Below are 21,389 nucleotides of genomic sequence, written 5' to 3'. Positions count from 1 at the left end.
CCGGGGCTGTCAGATCCTTGGACCCTTGACACACACTCCAGATGGTTTAGAAAACAGGCTGGCGGGGCCATCACAATGATGGTGAGATAGGAGAAGAAGTTAGGGACAGGCCCCAGCAAGAGTAATAGCTGTCTGTCAACACTCGCGATGTCAGCTGATGCGCACAGATCAAAGGCCTTCTGCTCGATGACCTTTAGATAACTGCGTGAGTCTCTGAGAGAGCTTTTTCAGGAGCAAAGAATTTACCCTTTCACCACTATTGTTCTCTTTGTACTATAGCCATTTGTTGTATTATTTTTAAATTATATTTTTTGGGGGGAACAGTCATATCACAGTGTGTGTTGGGTGACCCTATTCCTGAGAAGACATGAACAAATATCTACTCACCCCAGATAGGAAAATAAAGACAGAACAAAGCAACAGTTCTATCCAAATCCACTAGGTGAGCCAATATTGGGGTTACTTACCAGAATACGGTTAAGGGATTCCTTACAGGAACAGAAATGACTCACTCAACCATGAAACCTGGAACAGATTGTACCACTCGAAGACAGCTCAGTAGGTTGGAGCGTGTTCTTTGGCTTGAGAACTCTATTGGTCTGAGCCTTTTCTCCAGGCAGCGTGGTTGGTTTCTGCTCCTTCTAGACAGCTCAGCTTATCTGAGAGCATTAGCAATCTCTACTGCTTATATTTTCTTGGAGAGAGTAGGCCTAGGGCAGCAAAGGGATCACCTAAGACCATCAGAAAATACAGGTATTTATGCTATAATTCATAACAGTAGCAAAATTACAGTTTTGAAGTAGCAACAAAAATAATTTAATGGTTGGGAGTCAGCATGACATGAGGAACCGTATTAAAGGGTCACAGCATTAGGAAGGTTGAGGACCCCTGACCTAGAGAATCTGGTCAGTTTCAGGGACTTCCTGAGGCCATTGAGTTGTTTACTCCATGAGCTTAGCAAGTTTCCCCAAAAACCTCCTGTGTGTTAATGAACTCCCCCTTAGAGCATTCTGTTTTTTACCTTCCTTTAAAATGCCATTTTAACATCCCCTATTTTACACACCCCACATGAACACACAACATCCTGTGTCTTATGAGCTTCCCTCCAAGATGGAGGTACTTCTATCCACTGAGCTATCTTGCCAGCCAGAATCAAATATTTTAATACCACATGTAGCTTTAAGCTTTTACTTTGATGAATATTATTTTCTCAGTTGTTGCATAGGAGCTGAACTTTTTATTAGCCATATCTCAGGAGCTTTTTGTTGAAGTATGATTATTAAAGTAATTCAGTTTCTTGTATTACATTAGAGGCCTTTCATATTTATTCTGTTCTTCTTTGTTTTTCCTGGGGACAGGCAGGAAGAGGAGGACAGAGATCACTTGACATGAGTTCTGAGGTATGAAGGAGAGAGGATTTCTACAGACAGGAGTCCTTGTGCTGCCTCTGGATCCAGGCCATAGTGACGAGTGTAACCAGATTCCCAAGTGTATGTTGAGGTGACCCAGAGTTGGCTGGTGTAATCTGGCTTTTAGTAATGTCATGCTGATATCACCAAAGGACTAGCAGGCTGACCTCCAAATGAAGTCTGTACTAGCAGCCTCTTTGATACACCAGCCTTTTCCTTGTTCTATTGCCCCATGGAAGAATTTAGCAAGGTGATTCCTTGAAGTTAAGAATGGCATCTAAGAAGGGAATCTGGTTAATTATTACTATATAAGAAACTACTGCCCAACATCACAGCATAAATTATGGTGTGTGTGTGTGTGGGGGGGTATCTTTTGCAGTGTCTCATTTGTTTGTGCAGTCACCCCTCCAGGCTCATGTGGGTGAACCCTCAGGATAGCTTGTTCATGTGAGTAGCCGCAGCTAATGTCGGCTGTGACCCAGGAGTTCATCTAGAGTGTCTCACATCTGCCCACATGCCTGGGCTTCTTACAGCTTGGTTGGTGGGGTTTTAAGAGAAAGTTTTCTGAAGTACAAGTTTCTAAGAGATCCAGACAGGTTCCAGCATCATCTTGTCACAAAATCCATCCATTAGGTGAGTCACAAAGACCAGCCCAGATTTAATTAGAGGAAAATGCATCGCTCTTCGTGGGAGAGGCCACTGTTTTTTGTTGTGATGTATACGATAAGAGAGATAATTTGTCTTCCTAAGTCATTTATGCTATAACTAACTCTCTAGCAGGTTATCGGGCTACACCTCTTCTGCAAACGTCAATGATCTCGGATGTCCATACATTCACAGTGCTCCACCGCGAAGAAAGAAGGTATTTTCCTATTTGCAATGAGGACGTGAACCAAATGAACCAAGTTAGTTTCAAACCTGCCTGAGATGAGATAAGAGCTGACCTCCCCAACTCCTTTCATCTATGTGTGCCCACACACCTGAGACCACCAACACCTCTTCAGTTCCTGTAGCTTCATTAACATAGTGTTCGAGGAAATCTCAGAAATGTCATTGCTGTTTCTTCTATTCTACGCTGTTCAACAAAATGTCTTTCTGCCTTTTCTCTGAATTTTACCTCAATGTTAGACCCCCAAACTTAATGATCTACACTTTTTGTCCTTTGAGCCTCGGCCATCCTGCCTGGCTTTTTACTTTCTTCTTCCTGCAAATTTAGTATCCCCTGTCCTATGTGAAGTTCCACCTTCACTCCTGTCACTTGGGTAGCCCCTGACCAAGCTACCTTCTCCCTTCTCCTCACCAAAGGGAAGAGAATGCATTGGATTTTTGTCCCTGAGCTTCAAGACAAAGTCTATGTCATCAGTTTTACTGCCCACTAACCAGTGACGTCGGTGGTGGGGTCAACCTGTCCAGTCCACTTTGTTTTCTGAAAATTCCAGACACTGAGTAACTTAGTGCGCTCTCTCTGAAGCTAGGAAAGCTTCTCTGAGCAGGCACTGTGGCAGGAAATAGGGAGAGTTCACAAGTGTGGGTGCAAGGCGCACCCTTCCTTACGAGCTGTCTTAAACACCTAATATGGAGTAGAAGAGTCCCTTTGCAGGTCCTGGGATGGCTCATCAACTAACAGAAAGAAAACCCATAGAAAGTTCTTGTATATACCCCACACGAGATCAATTTACAGATTAATTGTGATTTAGCCAAATCAGAAATTCTTGGGACTGAATGTCCTTGATTCCTACAGGATTCAAGCCATCACAGGGGACACAGCGCCTACTTTCTTATCTATGGAGATAGGTTGCAACTCATCCACCCTATCACCAATTCCAGAAGTGCTGACCTGGATTCACAGGAGATGAAATGACTCCCAAGGCTGGACATACAGCTCCATTGTTTAGCCTCAGAGTGCAGAATAATAATAGCTATTGTCCACTGGATAATGCTGTGAAGGGCTAGGTGTATTTAAGCCTTACAGTGAGTCTGTCTGTACAGAAGGTGTTGTTATTCTTACTTTGTGTATTAAGCATCCATACCTTGGAGGGATTGAGCCCAAGGACACACACGAAGTGGTAAAGCTGGGATCTATCCACTGCACTGGGGGAGACTGGGTAATGGTTTTTAACGCTTCTCCCAGTATTGGGTGAAGCAAGCAGCTTCCCTGGACATGTTTTGCCAGTTTAAGAAAGAATTTTTTTGCTAACAAAATTCTTGAAAGATTTAATTTACTTTATAACAGGAATAGACATACATAACTTACACATCTTAATATTCTAATAATCATAAATAGCACTATGAGTTATTATTCTTAAAACGCTAAACATCACTTAGGTGGTGTAGTATTCCATTGGAATATAGCTTCCCCCTGGAAGCATATAATGAATTAGATGCTTCTCTACAGCACATTTGAGGCCTTTTGTTTTATGTTGTGCTGCAGGGCTCGTAAGAAAATTATGAGTCCCAAATACAATTGATACAAATATATAGAGATGCTCTCAATAACAGTGTAATTAGCTAAATGCCATTAATCATAAGCATGTGTTCAAATAAACAATATACTTAAATATATGTTTATGAGTACCAAAAAGCTAAGAGTAGCCGAAACTAGCAATTATTAAGAGATAATATTGATACCTAAGTCATAACAGCCTTCACAATATGGGAGAATTTCAGCTCTTCCCGTGGAAAGGCACAGAGGTGCTTTGTTTGAATCACAGCCTGCCAATACTCCTAATATAAAGTCTTTCTTATCTTCAGCCTTGCCACAGTAAAGCCTGCTTCTCATACATGTGTGTAAATCCTCTCTGCCTGTCCTCCATTGCTGTACTAAAGCACGTTGACAAGAGCATCTTGGGGGGTGGGGGGCAGGTTAATTTGGATCACAGTTCCATGTCTCAGACATCACTGTGGGAAGGTCCCACAGCCATGAACTTGAACCAGTTAGTCACCTCCACCGTGAAGATCAGAGAGAGAATGAAGCATTGCACACCTGATAACACTCAGCGAGCTTTCTTCATCTTTATACAGTCTTGGGCCTCCTGACTAGGGAATGGTTCCTCCTACTGTTAGACTGTGTCCTCCCACATCTGTGACCATAATGAAAACAATCACCCACAGACACACATACGCACAGACCAACCTGATTCTGAGTTGGTCAATTAAAATTAACCGTGAACTGCCCTCAACTTCAGAGACAGAATAATAGTTACAGAAACCAATCTGACTTGACATATGTACCAATACTGTTGATAAATTTTAGATGTGCTATGTGGATAAGTCATGAAATTTTTCCTATAACTGCTTCTTTTTTTTTTTTTTCTTTCACTATTTTATAAAACCTTTTCAGACAGGGTCTTTTGTAGCTTAGGCTGGCTGACCTTGAACTCCTAATTCTCATGACCCTACCACACATATACTAGGATTACAACAGGCATGCTCCACCTTGCCCAGCTTACAGTTGTATTTCTGACTGTGTAGCCATACTGAAGTTTTAGAGACAATTTTCTGTGTCAGCGGTTCTCAACCTGTGGCGCAAAACCCCTTGACAAACCTCTATCTCCAAAAAAATGTACATTACAGTTCACAACAGTAGCAAAATCACAGTTATAAAGAGGCAATGCTTTTGTGGTTGAAGGTCACCACTCCATAAGGGACTGTATGAAAGGGTCGCAGCATTAGGAAGGATGAGAGCCACTGGTTGGTTATCATGAACCAGGATCATAGTAGAAGGAACAGCCTGTAGCCACCTGACTCCTCAAAGGAGAAACCTATCTAGAAGGATTGGATGTTTGCATTCTAAAATATTAATAGGTACATAATGTAGCAGGGTACTTGTGTTTTAAAACTCTAAATATGTCAGCAAAGCCAGATGTGGTAGCACATGCTTACAATTCCAGCTATTTAGAAGGTTGAGGTAGGGGGATGAAGAGCTTGAGGCTAGCCTGTGCTATGGGATGAAGAGCTTGAGGCTAGCCTGTGCTATGGGATGAAGAGCTTGAGGCTAGCCTGTGCTATGGAGTGAGCTCAAGGTCAGCCTAGGAAACCGAGTGATCTCTGTTTTAAAGGAAAAATTTCAAAAGGCTGCAGAAATACAGGTTAGTGTAAGGTGCTTGCCTGGAATTCACAAGGACGCTGGCTCTGATCTCTAGAACTGCTTAAGACGGTTGAGTGCTAAGCCTGTCTAACTGGTCTGACTTCATGACCCCTAGGAAGAGAATGAGCTATTTAAGGAAAGCTTGGCAATAAAACTCCTGTTCTTACAAAACCAGTGGATGGACCGTATGTCGTAGCGCGCTTGTAATGGCAGGTCAGAGGGGGCTGGGACAGGAGAATTGGGAATTCCAAGCCAGTCTGAGCCACATAACAAAGTCTCCAGACCTGAGCTAAGTGAGACCTTTCTTAAAAATAAAAGCCAACCACACAAACACTAAAAGCAGGGAAGAGACTGGTATTAGGTCTAAAATAAAAGGCATGGAATCCTTATGACTTGAGCATCTTTAATCAATACTAAGGCCAAGAGAAAAGACCACGCCCAGGCCATTAATCTGAGGCTGCTTTGAGCTGGTCTGTGCAGCTCATCCTGGCTTTAGACTTTATTACATATTTTTTGTATTTTCATTCCTTAATCAATCGGCTTGAAAGACTATATTTACTGTCACGAATATGCCGTGCCAGGAAACGTTCGTGAACCCCAAAAGACCACCAAGGAGCCAATCCGATGCAATCACATTAGGGTTCCTTTATTTAAGCTCGAGCTTGGGCGCCCGCCAACCCTGACATGGCAGGAAGGTGGAGGCCTGAGCCTAGTTTTGGGCAAGCATTTATAGAGGCAAGAAGGGGGTGTCTAGCCTGATACACATCTGACTGGGGGTGGGGGTGGGGATTATGGCCTTTAACATAATTGGGTGGTGCTAGGAGCTAAATCATAAGCTTAACTTCTGTTTTCCTCCTGATTGGTGGTTGTTAGGAAGTGAAGTGTCAGGGGCAGGCTTGTAACCTGGAGGTGCAGATTTTGGGGGGAGCAGCCTGGAAACTGGTGCTAGATGCAGGTTTTGTTGTGGGGTAGCCTGGAAACTGGTGCTAGATGCCAGCCTGTTAGTTTATTTGAGTTTAACTTTAGATCAGATTCTATAAGATGGAGTCTGAACCCAAAAGATTTGGTCTCTCAAATAGTCATTTTAAAAATCTACATTAAGAAAATATCAAGCTGTATTTTTGCTGTCTTTTTTTCCTCTAAAGATTCTTTCAGGAGAAGTGAGAAAGTTCCTTCAGAAAGCATTAATATGTATCTTTTATTAATAGTTATTAATAACTGAGAGTTCAATGGCAAGTTTCCTGAAGAACTTCACATACAATTAATACTTAAAATTCATGTCACATTGTAAATTATTATAGCAATGAAATTTTCATTGCCGTGAGTACTTGCCACTTTAGCCCCTTAAAATGCATTCAATTAATTTTTACACATTTAAGTAGATTATTTCAATTAAATATATTCTAGAGGCAGCAAGGGCAATGATATAAGATGTTAATCTTACAACGAGAAGACACTAGAAGCTAAATATGGTGTTCAATATTATCAAGAATTATAATGTTCAGTGTATACCGTATTACAGCTCTCTAGAGTAGTGACTCTTAACCTGTGGGTCATGTAACCCCATTGGGGCTGAACAACCCTTTCACAAGGGTGGCCTATCAGATATCCTGCACATCATATACTTACATTATGTTTCATAACAGGAGCAAAATTACAGTTATGAAGTAGCAACAAAAATAATTTTATGGTTGGGGTTACCACAACATTAAAGGGTCACAGCACTAGGAAGTTGAGAGCCACTGTTGTAGGGGAACATAATTTATAGCGTAATATATATATATATATATATATATATATATATATATATATATATNTATATATATATATATATATATATATATATATATATATATATATGAATTTATTAGAATGTCTTCAAGCTGTGGTCCCGGTAGTTCAACAATGGCTGTCTGCCAGTGGAAGATCCAGATATCCAGCAGTTCTGTCCACAAGGCTGGTTTGCCTCAGTCGGTCTTCGGTATACACCAGAATCCCAAAGAAGGGGACTCTAATGCCAGTGAAGGAATGGACTTGCCAGCAAGAAGAAGTAGGCAAAGAGAGAGAGCTCTCTTCTGCCATGTCCTTTATATTGGCCGTCACCAGAAGGTGTGGCCCGGATTAAAGGTGGATTGTCTTACTTCAAAAGAGCTGGATTAAAAGTAGGTCTTCCCTCTTCAAATGATTTAAGAAAACGTGTCTTGGGTTTTAGTTAATTTCAGATACAATCAAGTTGACAACCAAGAATAGTCAACACACATACCAACAAAAAATGCATACCTTTTCCTATGGACTGTGGTATAGACTCATATGTGTGCACACAACACACAAATAAACAAATGTAATTTAAAAGATTTTTAGTTAGAAAACTTCTTTAAAATTTAGTGAAAATTTAAACAGTGATTCCATGCAAAATGACAATTACATTTTGTTTAATCTTTCACTTGAAATAGCCTAGAGTACATGACAGTATTTCTAAGGACACAGCAAACGTTTGAATAAAAACTGAATGTCTATGGTTTGAATGTGAAAAATAATTTTTCATGTTTTCTTTCATTAAACTTTTCCTTTGAACTGGGGATGATGGTTTAAGTCCTAGCACCCTGGAGACAGACGCAGGTGGATCTTTACAAGTCCAAAGCCTGCTGGTCTACAGGGCAAGTGCCAGGTTAGCCAGGGCTACATAGTGAAATGGTATCTAAAACAAAACAAAAACCACAGAATATTTTTTTTTGAATTACAACTAGTTTTTCAGTAGATTAATATGAAGTTTATTATTCCTTCTATATACTCACTGTAGAGTATGTACAAATAGCCTATTTTTAAAAGAGCAAGTCATGTACTTATTATTTATTTGTATGTGTTTTGAGATAAGGAATCATACAGGCTAGGCTAGGCTGCCCTCTCTTTGCCTTGTTCTTGAGGTTGACCTTGGCTTTCGAATCCCCCTGTTTCCACCCACTTAGCCCTGGGCTTACGTGTACAGACGGACGGACGGCTATGGCCCAGCAGAGAGTAATAGGTTTCAGTGTAACAATTTTTACTTACTAAGTTCAAGTCATCTATTTTATTTTTTCCTTGCTCACAAAGTTTGGTGAAATTGCCTCATTATAACTGAAGTGACTCTACTGGAGTGTGGGTGGCCTTGCAGCGAGACCTTGCTTGGGGAAATTGGTAAGTATGGTATTTGTTTTAACACTACAATTTTGTATTATGTACATTTTAAAAGACATAAACTATAAATTTTCAGCTCCTATCTGAGAGAAAAAAAAGAGGCCTTGAAGGATCTTACAGTCCTTGCTTAGAAGATTTTGCAAGTTTGGCAACAGTTCCAGCACAGCTAACCACTCAGGTTCACATTCACATGGCAGACCTTGATCCTGTAGGGCAACTTGGCCACTGCTTGGGGAGAGCATGGACCCTGCACAGCTTAGGGGACCTGGCTACTCTCACATCCCCTGAAAACAGGTCTTTCTGACTATTACATTTTTAGCTTCTCACAGATAGTCCTTGGACTTCCCCAAGGCCTCCACCAGTCTCCACCCATCTTCCCAATCTCTCTTCTCTCTTCTCTCTCTCTCTCCCCCTCCTCCCTCTTCTGCCCCTCCCCACCCCTTCCCCCACCCTGCCCCTCTCCCTCCTCAGTCCACCCCCCCTCCGCCCCTCTCCATCCTCTGCCCCCTCCCCCTCCCCTTCTTCCCCTCTCCCTCCTTGTTTCTGCACAAAGTCAACTTTCTTGCTCAATGAAAGTCCATTTTGGGACTCTGTCTGGCCTTTCCAGCCTCACCCAGATGGCTCATTCTCTACCTGTACCACCTTACGTTTCCAAGGGAGATTTGATTGGTCCAAATGACCAGTTTCACCACTGTTGTGGAGTGGCTGCTGTTTGATGAGGTTGACAAAGACTAGGCTACATTTGTGAGTGTGTGTGTGTGTGTGTGTGTGTGTGGCGGGGGGGGGGGTTGCTGAAACTCACTAGGTTGACCTGGCGTTCACAGAGATCTTCCTGCCTCCGCGGTGAAGGTCACAAATGACTTGGACACTTGGACACTTGTAATTAATTGGGGGTGGGAAGAGAAATTTCCCTCATGATTACATTTGCAATTCCTATAAAATAATTTAGGTTGAGTTTCTTTTTCAAAACTCTGGGTAGGGCAGGTACATACGATGGAAATAAAAAGAATTGGAATGATTTGAATGGTCAATGAAATGTAGGAAACAATGAAGAGAAACAAATGTATTCTGTCTCAAGATCTAGAATCAAAATCGGTAGAACTGGCCTTGAAGAATGAAGGTGTTTGCAAATTGATTCTTTTTTACTTTATTATTATTATTATTTGTCTTGAGCCTAATGCTCTGCATACAGAACCCATGTGACACTCTGTTTTCCTAGGAGATCTCAGAATTTAGCACGCTGGGGGAGCTTTTTCTCTTGTTGGGTAAGATACTCTGGCAGAAAATGAAGATGCATTAGGCTGTGGGTCCTGACTGAGTAGGATGAGAGAGATGATGGTACTTTGTGTGTGCATTCCTAGAAACCTGCCTCCAGCTTTGGCGTTGGCGCGGGTTTCCTCCTCCTAGGCGTGTCCCGGGAGAATGGGCGGCCCCTTTCCAGACAGCACTTAGTCTTACTTGCCCCCTACGCCTCTCCCTGTCCCCTCCCTCCTCCACTGCAGCCTTTCTCTTAACCCGGACCACTTCCTTCTTCTGCCTGTTCCTCCCCAGGGCGCGGAAGCTGAGTACAGGGTTCAGACCCACGCGGCAGCAGCTCTTCCGTGAAGAAGGAAGCAATCGGAGAGGTGAGCTAGTCCCGGAAGGCGCTGGGGGAAAGCTGGACCCGACGTCTGGGGAGGCTGAGCCCCGGGTGGAGGGTGAGGACCTCGGGGTGCCGCGGTGCAGCTAGAGGGGCCTTGGACACTTGTCCCTTGTACCCCACTCGCGGGAACCCCACTCGGCCAGCACACTTCCGCACTGGGCTCACGTGACGTTTTGCCGGCCGGGGGCGGACCGGGAGAGGGCAGCCCCAATCGATGTTTGCAGCGGTGCAACGTGTGGGTTTTGCATTTGGCGTCAGCTTGGTTGGGTGGGGGGCTGAGGGTGAGGTTACGGGGTGCGGAAAGACTGGAGGGGATCCCGGGGCAATGAAGTGGTGTCATGACATTGCTCTCTGCACTGCGGAGGGCAGGTGAGGAAGGGAACGCAGGACTCGTGGGGCTCCCGGGCTGTGCCTTCGGGTGCGCTGACGGTGGGGGACCGAGGGAGGGTGAGTTGCGAAGACAAAGGCCTCCGGGACGAAGCGCTTGTGGTCCGGGGCTCTGCAGCCCTATTCAGTTCAGGAGTGAGGGAATGGTACACACAGACCTCAGGATTTGGGGATCCATATTTGGCAAGACCCCAAACTTGTAGGAGGGATGACCAAATATGGAGTCTGCTGGAATCAGCGAATAGGGAGGAAGGTGAGCCTTTGACCCGCGCCAGCTGTTAGTGATAGAAGTGAGGCTGGAAGACCGCCCAGCTCGCGTGTAAAGTTGGCTGCCGGTTCCGAGCAGGCGACTCCAGAAGGCTTTATTTCCTTGGCCTATTGCCTCTAGAGTTTTAAAACATAACTAGAGAAGGCTCCTGACATTCCTTTCCAAATGTGTATCGATGAAGCTTTCTAGCATGTGCCAAGCCCCTCTCTTTGTGAGACCCACTCAGACAGCCTAATTAGAGTCTGAGACAGACAGGCCGGGCTAACATCTGCCGCTGCCCGTCTTCTGGCCCAGCCTCTCACTGACAGGCTCTTTTTCTTAGACTTGCTCTGCTTATGACCTCTCATTGTTCTTGATCTCTCACCGAAGAGAGGAGGTTTCTCCCCTGCTTTTAGACTGCCCTGGGTCTATTGTATAATGTGAATATTTTCTTCTCTTTTCCACTCCCATAATAAGGGACTAAAACCTATTGAGTTGGGTATGCAGTAGCAAACCTATTATTTTCCTATTCATAAGGGTCCAGACTGCGGTGCTGTTCTTGCTTTGTAAATGATCTGCCTTAGTAAGCACTCAGTATATGATATTATGTAAGGATACACTATTACATTAGATTCATTTGTGTAACAGTAAAAGAATGGGAAGACCTGGCAAGATGGTGTGCTGGGAACATGGCTTATGTGGCATTAACTGTTGTGAGCTTGTTTCATTCTCAATGAAATGAGATAAGTACTTCGTAGTGTTCTTAGAATTTCATGAATTAGGGTAAAGGCACTTACTTGCTGCAAAGCCTGATGACCAGATTTTAACCCCTGTGACCCACGTGGGAAAGCCCACAAGTTGTGTCTGACCTTCACATTCATACCCTCCCCAAAAGAAATACATATAAAAAAGATTTTTGTAAAAGAAATTAATTATGAATTAACTCGGCTAAGGAACTGGCATGTAATTTCTGGGGTTACAGTCATAGGATCTCCCATACCCCACATTTGTCTGTAGGTTCTGGGGCTCAGACTCAGTAATCTCACGCTTATAAAGCAAGATTCTTACCAACTGAGTCATCCCCCTGCCTCCCAATCTGCGTTTCTGTTTTATCTGTCCATCCTAACCAATAGAACAATACCAAACACGTAGACTACGTATATAAATATATTACGATGATTCTAGTTATGTTTTGTTATTTGCTTTTAAATAAAATGTTGTTAAGCTAACTGGATCACTATTCTTTTTTTTTTTTTTTTTTTTTTTTTTTTTTTTTTTTTTTTTTTTGGTTTTTCAAGACAGGGTTTCTCTGTGTAGCCCTGGCTGTCCTGGAACTCACTTTGTAGACCAGGCTGGCCTCGAACTCAGAAATCAGCCTGCCTCTGCCTCCCGAGTGCTGGGTGGATCACTATTCTTTAGCATGTAAGAAATAGAAACTACATGCACTACACGTTATAAACAGGGAAAATATCATTGGTTCATAAAATCAAAAGTTCCAGGATCGGGGACAGGCTGAGTTATTTTTATGCCTAGGTTTTCTTTCTGCTGGATTTCCCAGCTGGGTTTTCCCATATGGTCTCCATTTACATGAGGGTTGGAAATGCGCATGTCAGAAACAGTGGAAAGGGTGTTATTTACTAGTCGTCTAGCAAAATCTTGAGACTGAACTTAACTGTTTTGAATGAGAGCTCTTGTTCTCAGACCTCCATGTGTGTGCCCCTACCCCCAAATAAGTAAATTTTAAGCCCCCACCTCAAATAAATAAATTTTAAAAAACCTTAAAAACGGTTTATATAAATCAATTCAGATTAGGATCGGGATGTCTTTAACCTGTCCTGATGACTCTGGGTCACTGCTGGAGCTGAGGATCATGCTCGGTCCACTCGCACAGGGAAGTGCTGTCCCCAAACAAGACTCAGGCTGCTGGTGCCAGAGTGGGAAAGCAGTTCTGGCCCCACCAGGCAGCAGCTGGTCACCACGGACACAGACAGGCTTATCCCCACCACTGTTCTGTATACCCTGGGGATAGCTTAGCTCTTTAGTATCACTTTTAAACTGTGCCTTGCAATTACATAATTATGCTCTCACCAACACAAAGGCCCCCAATATAGTTGGACAGCATAATTTTTAGTAAGTGTTAGAGCTGCATTTAATTGAAGACTTTGCATTTTACTAGAATGTCACCCCTTCAATTATAATAGTCATGCAAATCAGAGCACGTGGTGGTGGCACTTTTCATTATTAGCCGATCAAAAACCCGGTGTCCCAATCAATACCACTGAGGCAGATGGTATACAGTCATAGATGTCACTCTTATCTTAAAAGCTACCAGGAGTTAGTAATAATCCATCTGGATGAAGTTGTTTCTTCCAAGTCACCAGAGCTCCACCTTTTAGCTCATTATTCAACCTGCAGAGATTTTCCTGTGAAAGCAAATTGAATCTATGCTTCTGTGGCCCAGCTCACATACAGTCTCTGCTGGTTCCATCCCCCGATCCACTTGCTACTTCTTGTTAGTTAATGAAACAACATTTGTTTAACCTCTCCTCTTGGTGCCAGGCATGATAACAAGGAATATTTAAGTCAGATCCCCATGGAGAGAAACTTACCTTGTAGTGAGGAAAGCCCAGAAATCAGTACCCAAATGATCCAGGCATACAGTGCTAGGGGAAAAGCCAGTAGAGGGCTCTCCGAAGGTTAAGGACGCTCCCTGGAAGTATATCCAAGCTGGGGATGACTTAGACGTAGAAGGGGGAATGGCAATAAGTCGATCAGAAGAAAGAAAGTGGAGATGGATGGCAGTGTTGCCAGTAATATTTGATGGAGACTCATGTAGTTGTGGCTTAGCATTCAAGTGTACAACGGAGGAGACTAGAACAGTAGTCAGAATCTGGCCGATGGAAGACATAGCAAGCCACAGCAGGACTCAGAAAGACTTAGCAGGTTCAGTTCTTATTCTGGACTCTTCTTGATGGGACCATGAATGGGCCTCATTACAAGCTATGCAACACAGTCATTTTTCATGTGCAGAATCCAGAGAAGGCTGTAATGCTCCTGGATGGGAAATGGACGATATCATTGCACTGACCTGTGGGTATTCAGGTGGCCTTGGTATGAGTCTGTACCACCTCTAGACCTAAGTGTCCTGAAGAGCAAGGAGCGTAGTTTATCTTGGCATCTTCACCTCCTAGTTCAGGACCTACCTCAGCTGTGCCTTTGTGCTTTCTCTGGCTCCAAAATAGTCCATTTTACTCTTGCCGTTGTCTACTTGATCTACCTTCCCCATGGTCTCCTAGGAGGGGGCCTGCCTGTTCTGCCTTGGATCTACCATCCAGGGAGTGCTTGCCACATTGCTTTTCACTGGAAGCCTTTCTCTGTCTTGAGCATGGATCCTGTTACCTTTTGCAGTTTTGGTGCTTAGGGAAGCACTGACGCAAGCTGTGCATGGAGTAATACCACTGTGAGGGCAGAGGCCATTTTCTCGCTAGTAGCCAGTAGGTCACAGGAGTGGAGCAACATAGAGGGAAGTTCCATAAGTAGAAGGAAAACAGTTATATTAGTGCACTATACTTCATACTAGTAGAACAGAGGCATGGTCAATATAGTGACACATGCTGCTTGAAAAAGCAAAAGGACCCTTGGGTTGCTGCCTGCTGGGAGTACAAAATGGCTGTAATATAGACTTCTTTTCTCTTCCAGTCAGCAATGAATGTGGAACATGAAGTTAACCTCCTGGTGGAGGAAATTCATCGCCTGGGTTCCAAAAGTAAGTACTCTAAGGCAGAATGTTTCTTTTGAGTGTACCGCAAGACCAGCATTCCAGAGAGGCCACTTAGGACTGAGGACAGCGACTCAGTCTGCCCACAGCTGAGTGGGTAACTGCTCTTAGCCACCAAGGGATGTCTGAGACATAGGGCTATTGGGGAATCAGGTTTCTGAGGCAGAGAATAGTTGAGATGTTTTGTTATTTATTTATTTATTTGAAAAATCATTGAGCTTCTGTTTTTTTTTTTTGTTGTTGTTGTTTGCATTAAAATCAGGTGTTTGATTTATATTTGAAATGGTTTGTTGTTAAAATCATGGTTTTCTGCTGGACGGTGGTGGCGCACACCTCAGGCAGGCGGATTTCTGAGTTCGAGGCCAGCCTGGTTTATAGAGTGAGTTCCAGGGCAGCCAGGGCTACAAAGAGAAACCCTGTCTCGAAAAAAAAAAAACCCAAAAAACCCCCAAAAATCATGTTTTTCCGATTTATTTTGCTACCATTTTATGAATTTATAAGTGACTAGAGATTTAGCTTGAATCTAATAAAAATTTAAAAAATTGTCCTATTAGGCCCCTCTAGAGAAACAAAATTTATAGAATGAATCTACTTATATATAGTAATGGATTTACTAGAATGGCTTCAAGCTGTGGTTTTGCTAAACCAACAATAGCTGTCTACCAGTGGAAGGTCCAAATATCCCATAGTTCAGTCTACAAGGCTGGTTTGCCTCAGTTGGTCTTCAGTATATGCCAGAATCCCAAAGAAGGGGGCTCTAATGCCAGCGAAGGAATGGACTTGCCAGCAAGAACAAGTAGGCATAGAGAGAGCTCTCGTCTGCCATGTCCTTTATATTGGCTTCCACCAGAAGATGTGGCCCGGATTAAAGGTGGATCTTCCCACTTCAAATGATTTAATTAAGGAAAAAAAAATCCCTCACGGTGTACCCAGCTGCTTAAGTTTTATTTAAAGTTAATTCTAGATACCAAGTGGACAACCAAGAGAAGCCATCACAGTTATCTTCATTCCTTGGCTCACGGCTCTCCTCTGTCTTCCAAACCAGCAACAGAGTGGGGAGTCACCTCACAGGGCATTACTCTACTTACTCTTGCATTCTTAAGAACTCTTATAATTCCATGAATTCAATCCAGATAATCCAGAATAATGCTCCATTTTAGAGCCCTTATTTAATCACATTTGAAAAATTCCTTTTGCCATGTAACGTAAGGTACTCACAAGATTTACAAATTCAAACATGAGTATCTTTGGGTGTCATTATTCTTTCTGCCCCCTTGGGTAGTCCTGGGATAGAATTCATGCTAACTGACAGTCTAGGCAGGTGCTCCACCCTTGAGCCAGTCCCAGCCTCCTCCTCCTCCTCCTCGAATCTTTTCTCATCACTTAATTTTGACAACATAACCAAAATGTTAAGATAGAGCCATATGGAAATGTTGTGGAGGTCACAGCCACATGAGTTCAGTCATCTTGTCACTGACTGCTGCTGCTCTCCCGTATGTGCCAAGCCCTTCATAAGAGTAAGAGACATAGGCACATTCCTTTTCCCCAAGCATCTTAGTTCTTAATTGATGAAGGGAGACAAAAAATTGATGAGGCATTTATCAGGGAGGGGGAAGACTTGCTGGACTGTGAGGCATTCAGTTCAATATGGTCCTAGTAATTGATAACGGTAGAGTTGGGTTCACTTACTTGATTAAGCCATGAGTCAAGTAGGACTTGGAAAGGAAGTGTAGACAGGTTAGTTGAGGAAGGGACACACGAGTTTAACTTGGAATGGGAATTAGTTAGTGTTTGCATAGAAGACACAAGAGCGTGTAGTTTATTAACATTTAGGTCCCTGGTCAAATAAAGTCTTTGTAACTGCACTTTTCCCTTCCCCCTTTACTATGCCCACTTGATGCAAGTCTGGGGAGTCTCATTTTCGCTAGTGCCACACTTATAGTGTTCCTCTCCCATATCCCTAGGGTCTCTCTAGCTCCAGTCAGGTCACAGTACTTGGAATTACTATGCTGTTTGGATTGTTTAGAGCTGGTTTCCAAAAATTTGTAGACTGTTCCTATTCATGCAACCTGGTGCTCATTAGTTTGGCTCAGCTGGCTTTAAAATTCTAACCTTTGCACTCCTTAAAGAGTGTCTGTGCTCTACCTGGGTGATTTGAAGTTCCATTTCAAAATGAACAGCTTTACAAACGAGAAGACAAGATAATTATCATGCCATCCATATGCATGAAAATACTTAAAAATTCATAGCTTCACCAGAACACCTTGACTTTATTATTGGCAAAAGATGGCTTCCTGAGTGGGAAATCATATATAGAACTATGTCATCTTTTGACATGCTATTGTTAATTATTTAAGTTGAGCCTAGAGTGATTTTGACTAATCTGCATATGATGTATGAGCTCTGGCTAGAAATTGATGAAGGAAATTTTATGTTTCTTTTAAAGTCCTAATCTTTAAACTCTCATTTTTTTCATATAGTTAGCAAAGATGAAGTGATGAATATGATTTCTTGGAGATCTAAATTCTTCCATCCAACAAGGAGATATAGAATCAAAAAGGGAATTCTGTTTTAGTCCTTAAGGTCTTCTTGAGGCAGTTAGAAGATGGACATACTGGGAATAGGTACTGGGAATAGGTTAAGAGCATGGGCTTAGCTGGTTGTGATGACACATGCCTGTAATCCCAGGCCTTGGTAGTTCAAAGCCACCCTGGACGACTGAGGCCCCTTGTCTGAAAACATTTTTAAAAGAAGGTGAATCAGAAATGTGGACTCCTGTGAAATTCTCTGGGAATGAATCCTGTTCCTCTCATACTTACTGGGTAATCTTGTACATTTTATCATGTTTCTCTGTCTTGGTTTGTGTAATAGTAATGTTTCAGTGATTCAGACATTTTTCCATTTTAACGTCTCTAAAGTAGAGACTTTATCTTAATGTTGCCTTGCTTTATTTGACTTGGGCCGTTTAACTGGACATAAAATAATGGTGCTTTTCAAAACCAATAGTGTTTTTCCTTACACAGAATGAGGAGTGAATACATTTTAATAACTGTAAATTCACTTAGCAGTTCTAGGAACATAGCAAGGACTCAATGAACATTGGCTATTGTTACTAAAGTTTATGGTATGTGCTTTGATTAATGCTCAGATTAGTAAGAAGAGATAACTAATGAGAGAGGAAGTTGTGAAGGAAGGTTACAGTTGACTCTGTTCTTGAATAAAGTAGGGACCAGAGTTGTCTTAGTCAGGGTTTCATCGTCAGGAGACACCATGACCAAGTCTACTTTTATAAAGGATAACGTTTAATTAGGGCTGGCTTACAGTTTCAGAGGCTCAGTCCATTATCATCATGGTGGGAAGCATGGCACCATAGAGGCAGACAAGGTGCTGGAAGAGGTGGGAGTGGTATATCTTGATCCAAAGGCAGCAGCAGGAGACTCTCATCTGTAGACAGCAGCCAGGAGGGTCGGTCTCTTCAGCATTGGGCAGAGTTTGAGCATAGGACCTCAAAGCCCACCCTCACAGTGACACACTTCCTCCAACAAGGCACACCTATTCCACAAAGAGCACTCCTCCTAATAGTGTTACTTCCTGTGAACTGAGCATTCAAACACCTCAGTCTATGGGGGCCAAACCCATTGAAACCACTACAAGGGTCTAAGATGCTGGGCCAAATCTCTCAATGTGGGCACAGTTACAAAAGCCAAATCTTGGGTACCTTGGGCAAGAGCAGACTGTTCATTATGACTAAATCCAAACGTGGAATGAAGTCATAGAGGACCAGGCAACCACTGAATGCTCAGCCCAGGGGGACAAAGAGAGGCCATGTTCTTCACTTTATTTTGAAGGTGACTGGGGACCATTGAAAGAGCAACATAGAATAGTATCCACCAAATTAGCATCTCATAAAATGTCTTCCATATGTTCTATTTCTGAGTAATATGAATGGTATATTGAGGGTTAACGTAGGAAGAGGGAGGCTGGTAAGGAGTAGCCCACTACAGTTTGAAGTTACTGGGTGAGAAACACTAAGGGCTTCAACTCAGCAATGCATGGTCATTGGAAATGCGTGAAAACAATTACAAAGTCACAAGGAAGGGGTGGGGACCTGGACATTTGTCAGACTGAAGGATGAGAGGGAAGAAAAACTCTAGAATTATACTCTCATTTCTGCTTTTGGTGCCTCTTTAAAAAAAAGTATTATAAATTGAGGTTTACTATTCTGGGGATTTTTAAACAGTTTTACTTATATTTTTGAATCCTGGTAACAAGCCTGTCCAGTTCATTTTCACCTTTATTTGCTGGATGAGATAACAGGTCAGCATTTGAAGGCTATCCAAGGCCACCTAGCATCTTTACCTGTATCCACCCATCAGCAGTTGGGTAAACAGCAGTGCTTCTTTCCTATAGATTATTTTTTAACACATATTTTATAAGCTGACATCCAAGTGAAATAATCTTGTAAAAAATAATTTCTGGGTCTCCCCCCAGGAATTAAGATTCAGTGGCCATAATAGAAGACTATGGCTTGTTTTAAGACCTTCAGTGCAATCTTGGACACTCTTGAGTATGTTCAGAATATTCTCTTTCCAGTCCATTTGTTGTCTTTATTAGCCTGACAACTAACAGTTTTATTTTTATTTATTTTTCAAAAGATTTGTTTTTAACATTTTTATTTTAAAATAAAATTTGTATGGGCGTTTTGCCAGCAAATACATCTGTGCTCCTCACACATTCCTGGAGTCCATGGAAGTCAGGAGAGGGCATCAGATCCCCTGGAACTGGAGTGACAAATAGTTGTAAGTTACCATACAGGTGCTAGGAATCGAACCTAGACCCTCTGTAAAAACAGCCAATGTTTTTCACTTCAGAGCCATCTCTCTAGTTCCAAACTAACAATTTTGAAAATCAAAATTGAAAAAATTTATCTACAACCTTAGTAGTACAGTGTATTTNCTTTTTTTTTTTTTTTAAACTTTGAGGCCAGGTCTCACAGTGTAGTCTTGGATGGCTTAAAAATTTCTATGTAGACCAACCTGGCTTTGAACTCATAGAAATCTGCCTGCCTCTTGAGTGCTGAGATTAAAGGTGCGTGTCACCATGACTGACCACATTCACATTTTATAAACGTGTCTTTCTGTCCTTTGAAGTTTTGTCTAGAAAGCACAGTGTGTTTATTCTGCTGCTTCAGGGTTGGAAAAGGTTTGGTGTTAAATTCTAATCTTGGTTACCCCTGGTTAGATATTTCCAAGTTTGCCATTCATAGAGGCAAGACATTTACTAATGTTGTGTTTCTCCAATTAGATGCTGATGGAAAATTAAGTGTGAAGTTTGGGGTCCTCTTCCAGGATGACAGATGTGCCAACCTCTTTGAAGCATTGGTAGGAACTCTGAAAGCTGCAAAACGAAGGAAGATTGTCACATACACAGGGGAACTACTTTTGCAAGGTGTTCATGATGATGTTGACATTGTATTGCTGCAAGATTAATGTGGTTTGCATGGCTTGGTGTATCTGATAAACTGGAATAATTCAGTTAAATGACTAACGTGAATTTCCTTATGTATTTTTATAGAACTTTGTAAACAAAGGGGGGCTTGTTGAGAAGTCCTGTTTTTATACCTTGAAGCAAAACGTTACAATGTAAAATAAACAAAACCTATTCTTTTTCTTAAGAAGGTAATTGGGAAATGTAGGTAACGAAACATTTTTGGAGGTGTGAAAAAGCTTTTGTTCTCTTAAACCATTCTTAAGACCATTTCCACAGGCACTTGACATTCTGTCAAAGCAAGAAGCAAACTGAAGACCAGCTGCCATGAAAAACATTGTTTATGGAATAAAAAAAAAGTGTAACTGCCTTTAAATTTCCTGGTGGCTGTGTTTTGTCATTTAAGTATGAATGTGCCTCATTTGGTACAAATGAGTTTTTGTATCAAAATTAGTGTAGTGACCTTCATTTAGAAACAAATCTTAACACCACAAAATTAAACAAATAAGAGTGGATAGTATTATTGTGATGGGTGCAAACTTAGCCCTGAGTTAGGGGATAAGGCAAAAAGTAAATTTCTTCACCGTTCAGTTAGAGTCAAACAATATGTGGCCGTGTGTGACTTCATATTGCAGCCACAGTACACAACTGAAGATGATGGAGAATATCAAGCAGGATAAAATCAGTGAAGGCCACAGCCTCTAAACTGTGCATCACAGAAGAAGCAGAGTGAGCATTGAGAAGTGATGGGAACTGATAAGAGGGAGGAAGATGGGACAAGTGAGGGATGACTGTAGCAAAGGCAGGGGTGTGCATTAGCCTGCAGGATCTTGTTAAAGGTAAGCCATGAGGCTGGGTCAGGAAGGACATGTTACATATGGAGCGGTGATTCAGAATAGGTAATCTCATTAGAAACTCAGAAACCAGAAAGAGAGGAATCGTCCAAAATTGGGGCCAGAAAGAAGGCGTAGTGACACACACCTAGCTCAACTGAGCTAGGAGGATCACGAATCTGGGGCCAGCCTGGGGTCCGCAGGGAAAGGTTGGAACATGGGCTTCTCATGATGAATGTGATGTTTTTGTCACATGAAGGGGAGAGCAAGTGCCCTGCACAGGGAGTTAAGTTCATGGTGGGTGAAGAGTTGGACCAGCAAAGAATTACACAAGAATCCTATGGA

At 42.3% G+C, this 21,389-nt stretch overlaps 1 protein-coding gene across 4 annotated transcripts; it reads left to right on the top strand.

Moving 5' to 3' along the window:
- The first annotated feature begins 1,379 nt into the window (after positions 1 to 1,379).
- On the top strand, positions 1,380 to 20,587 carry Abracl (ABRA C-terminal like). Of its 4 annotated transcripts, XM_021174823.2 has the most exons (6): positions 1,380 to 1,400; positions 2,187 to 2,271; positions 8,587 to 8,670; positions 10,222 to 10,295; positions 14,646 to 14,712; positions 20,029 to 20,587. In XM_021174823.2, the coding sequence occupies exons 5-6, from the start codon at positions 14,652 to 14,654 to the stop codon at positions 20,211 to 20,213; spliced, it is 246 nt and encodes an 81-aa protein (XP_021030482.1). In that variant the 5' UTR covers positions 1,380 to 1,400; positions 2,187 to 2,271; positions 8,587 to 8,670; positions 10,222 to 10,295; positions 14,646 to 14,651; the 3' UTR covers positions 20,214 to 20,587. The 4 variants fall into 4 exon arrangements, with proteins under 4 accessions (XP_021030482.1, XP_029338589.1, XP_021030481.1 ...); XM_029482729.1 differs by lacking the exons at positions 1,380 to 1,400; positions 2,187 to 2,271; positions 8,587 to 8,670 and having other exon boundaries at positions 10,085 to 10,295; positions 14,650 to 14,712; XM_021174822.1 differs by lacking the exons at positions 1,380 to 1,400; positions 2,187 to 2,271; positions 8,587 to 8,670 and having other exon boundaries at positions 10,085 to 10,295.
- Positions 20,588 to 21,389: the final 802 nt, after the last annotated feature.

This window comes from Mus caroli, chromosome 10 (assembly GCF_900094665.2).
Source record: "Mus caroli chromosome 10, CAROLI_EIJ_v1.1, whole genome shotgun sequence".
In the NCBI taxonomy this organism is placed as follows: Eukaryota; Metazoa; Chordata; class Mammalia; order Rodentia; family Muridae; genus Mus; species Mus caroli.
This window is presented reverse-complemented; position numbering and strand designations above follow the sequence as displayed.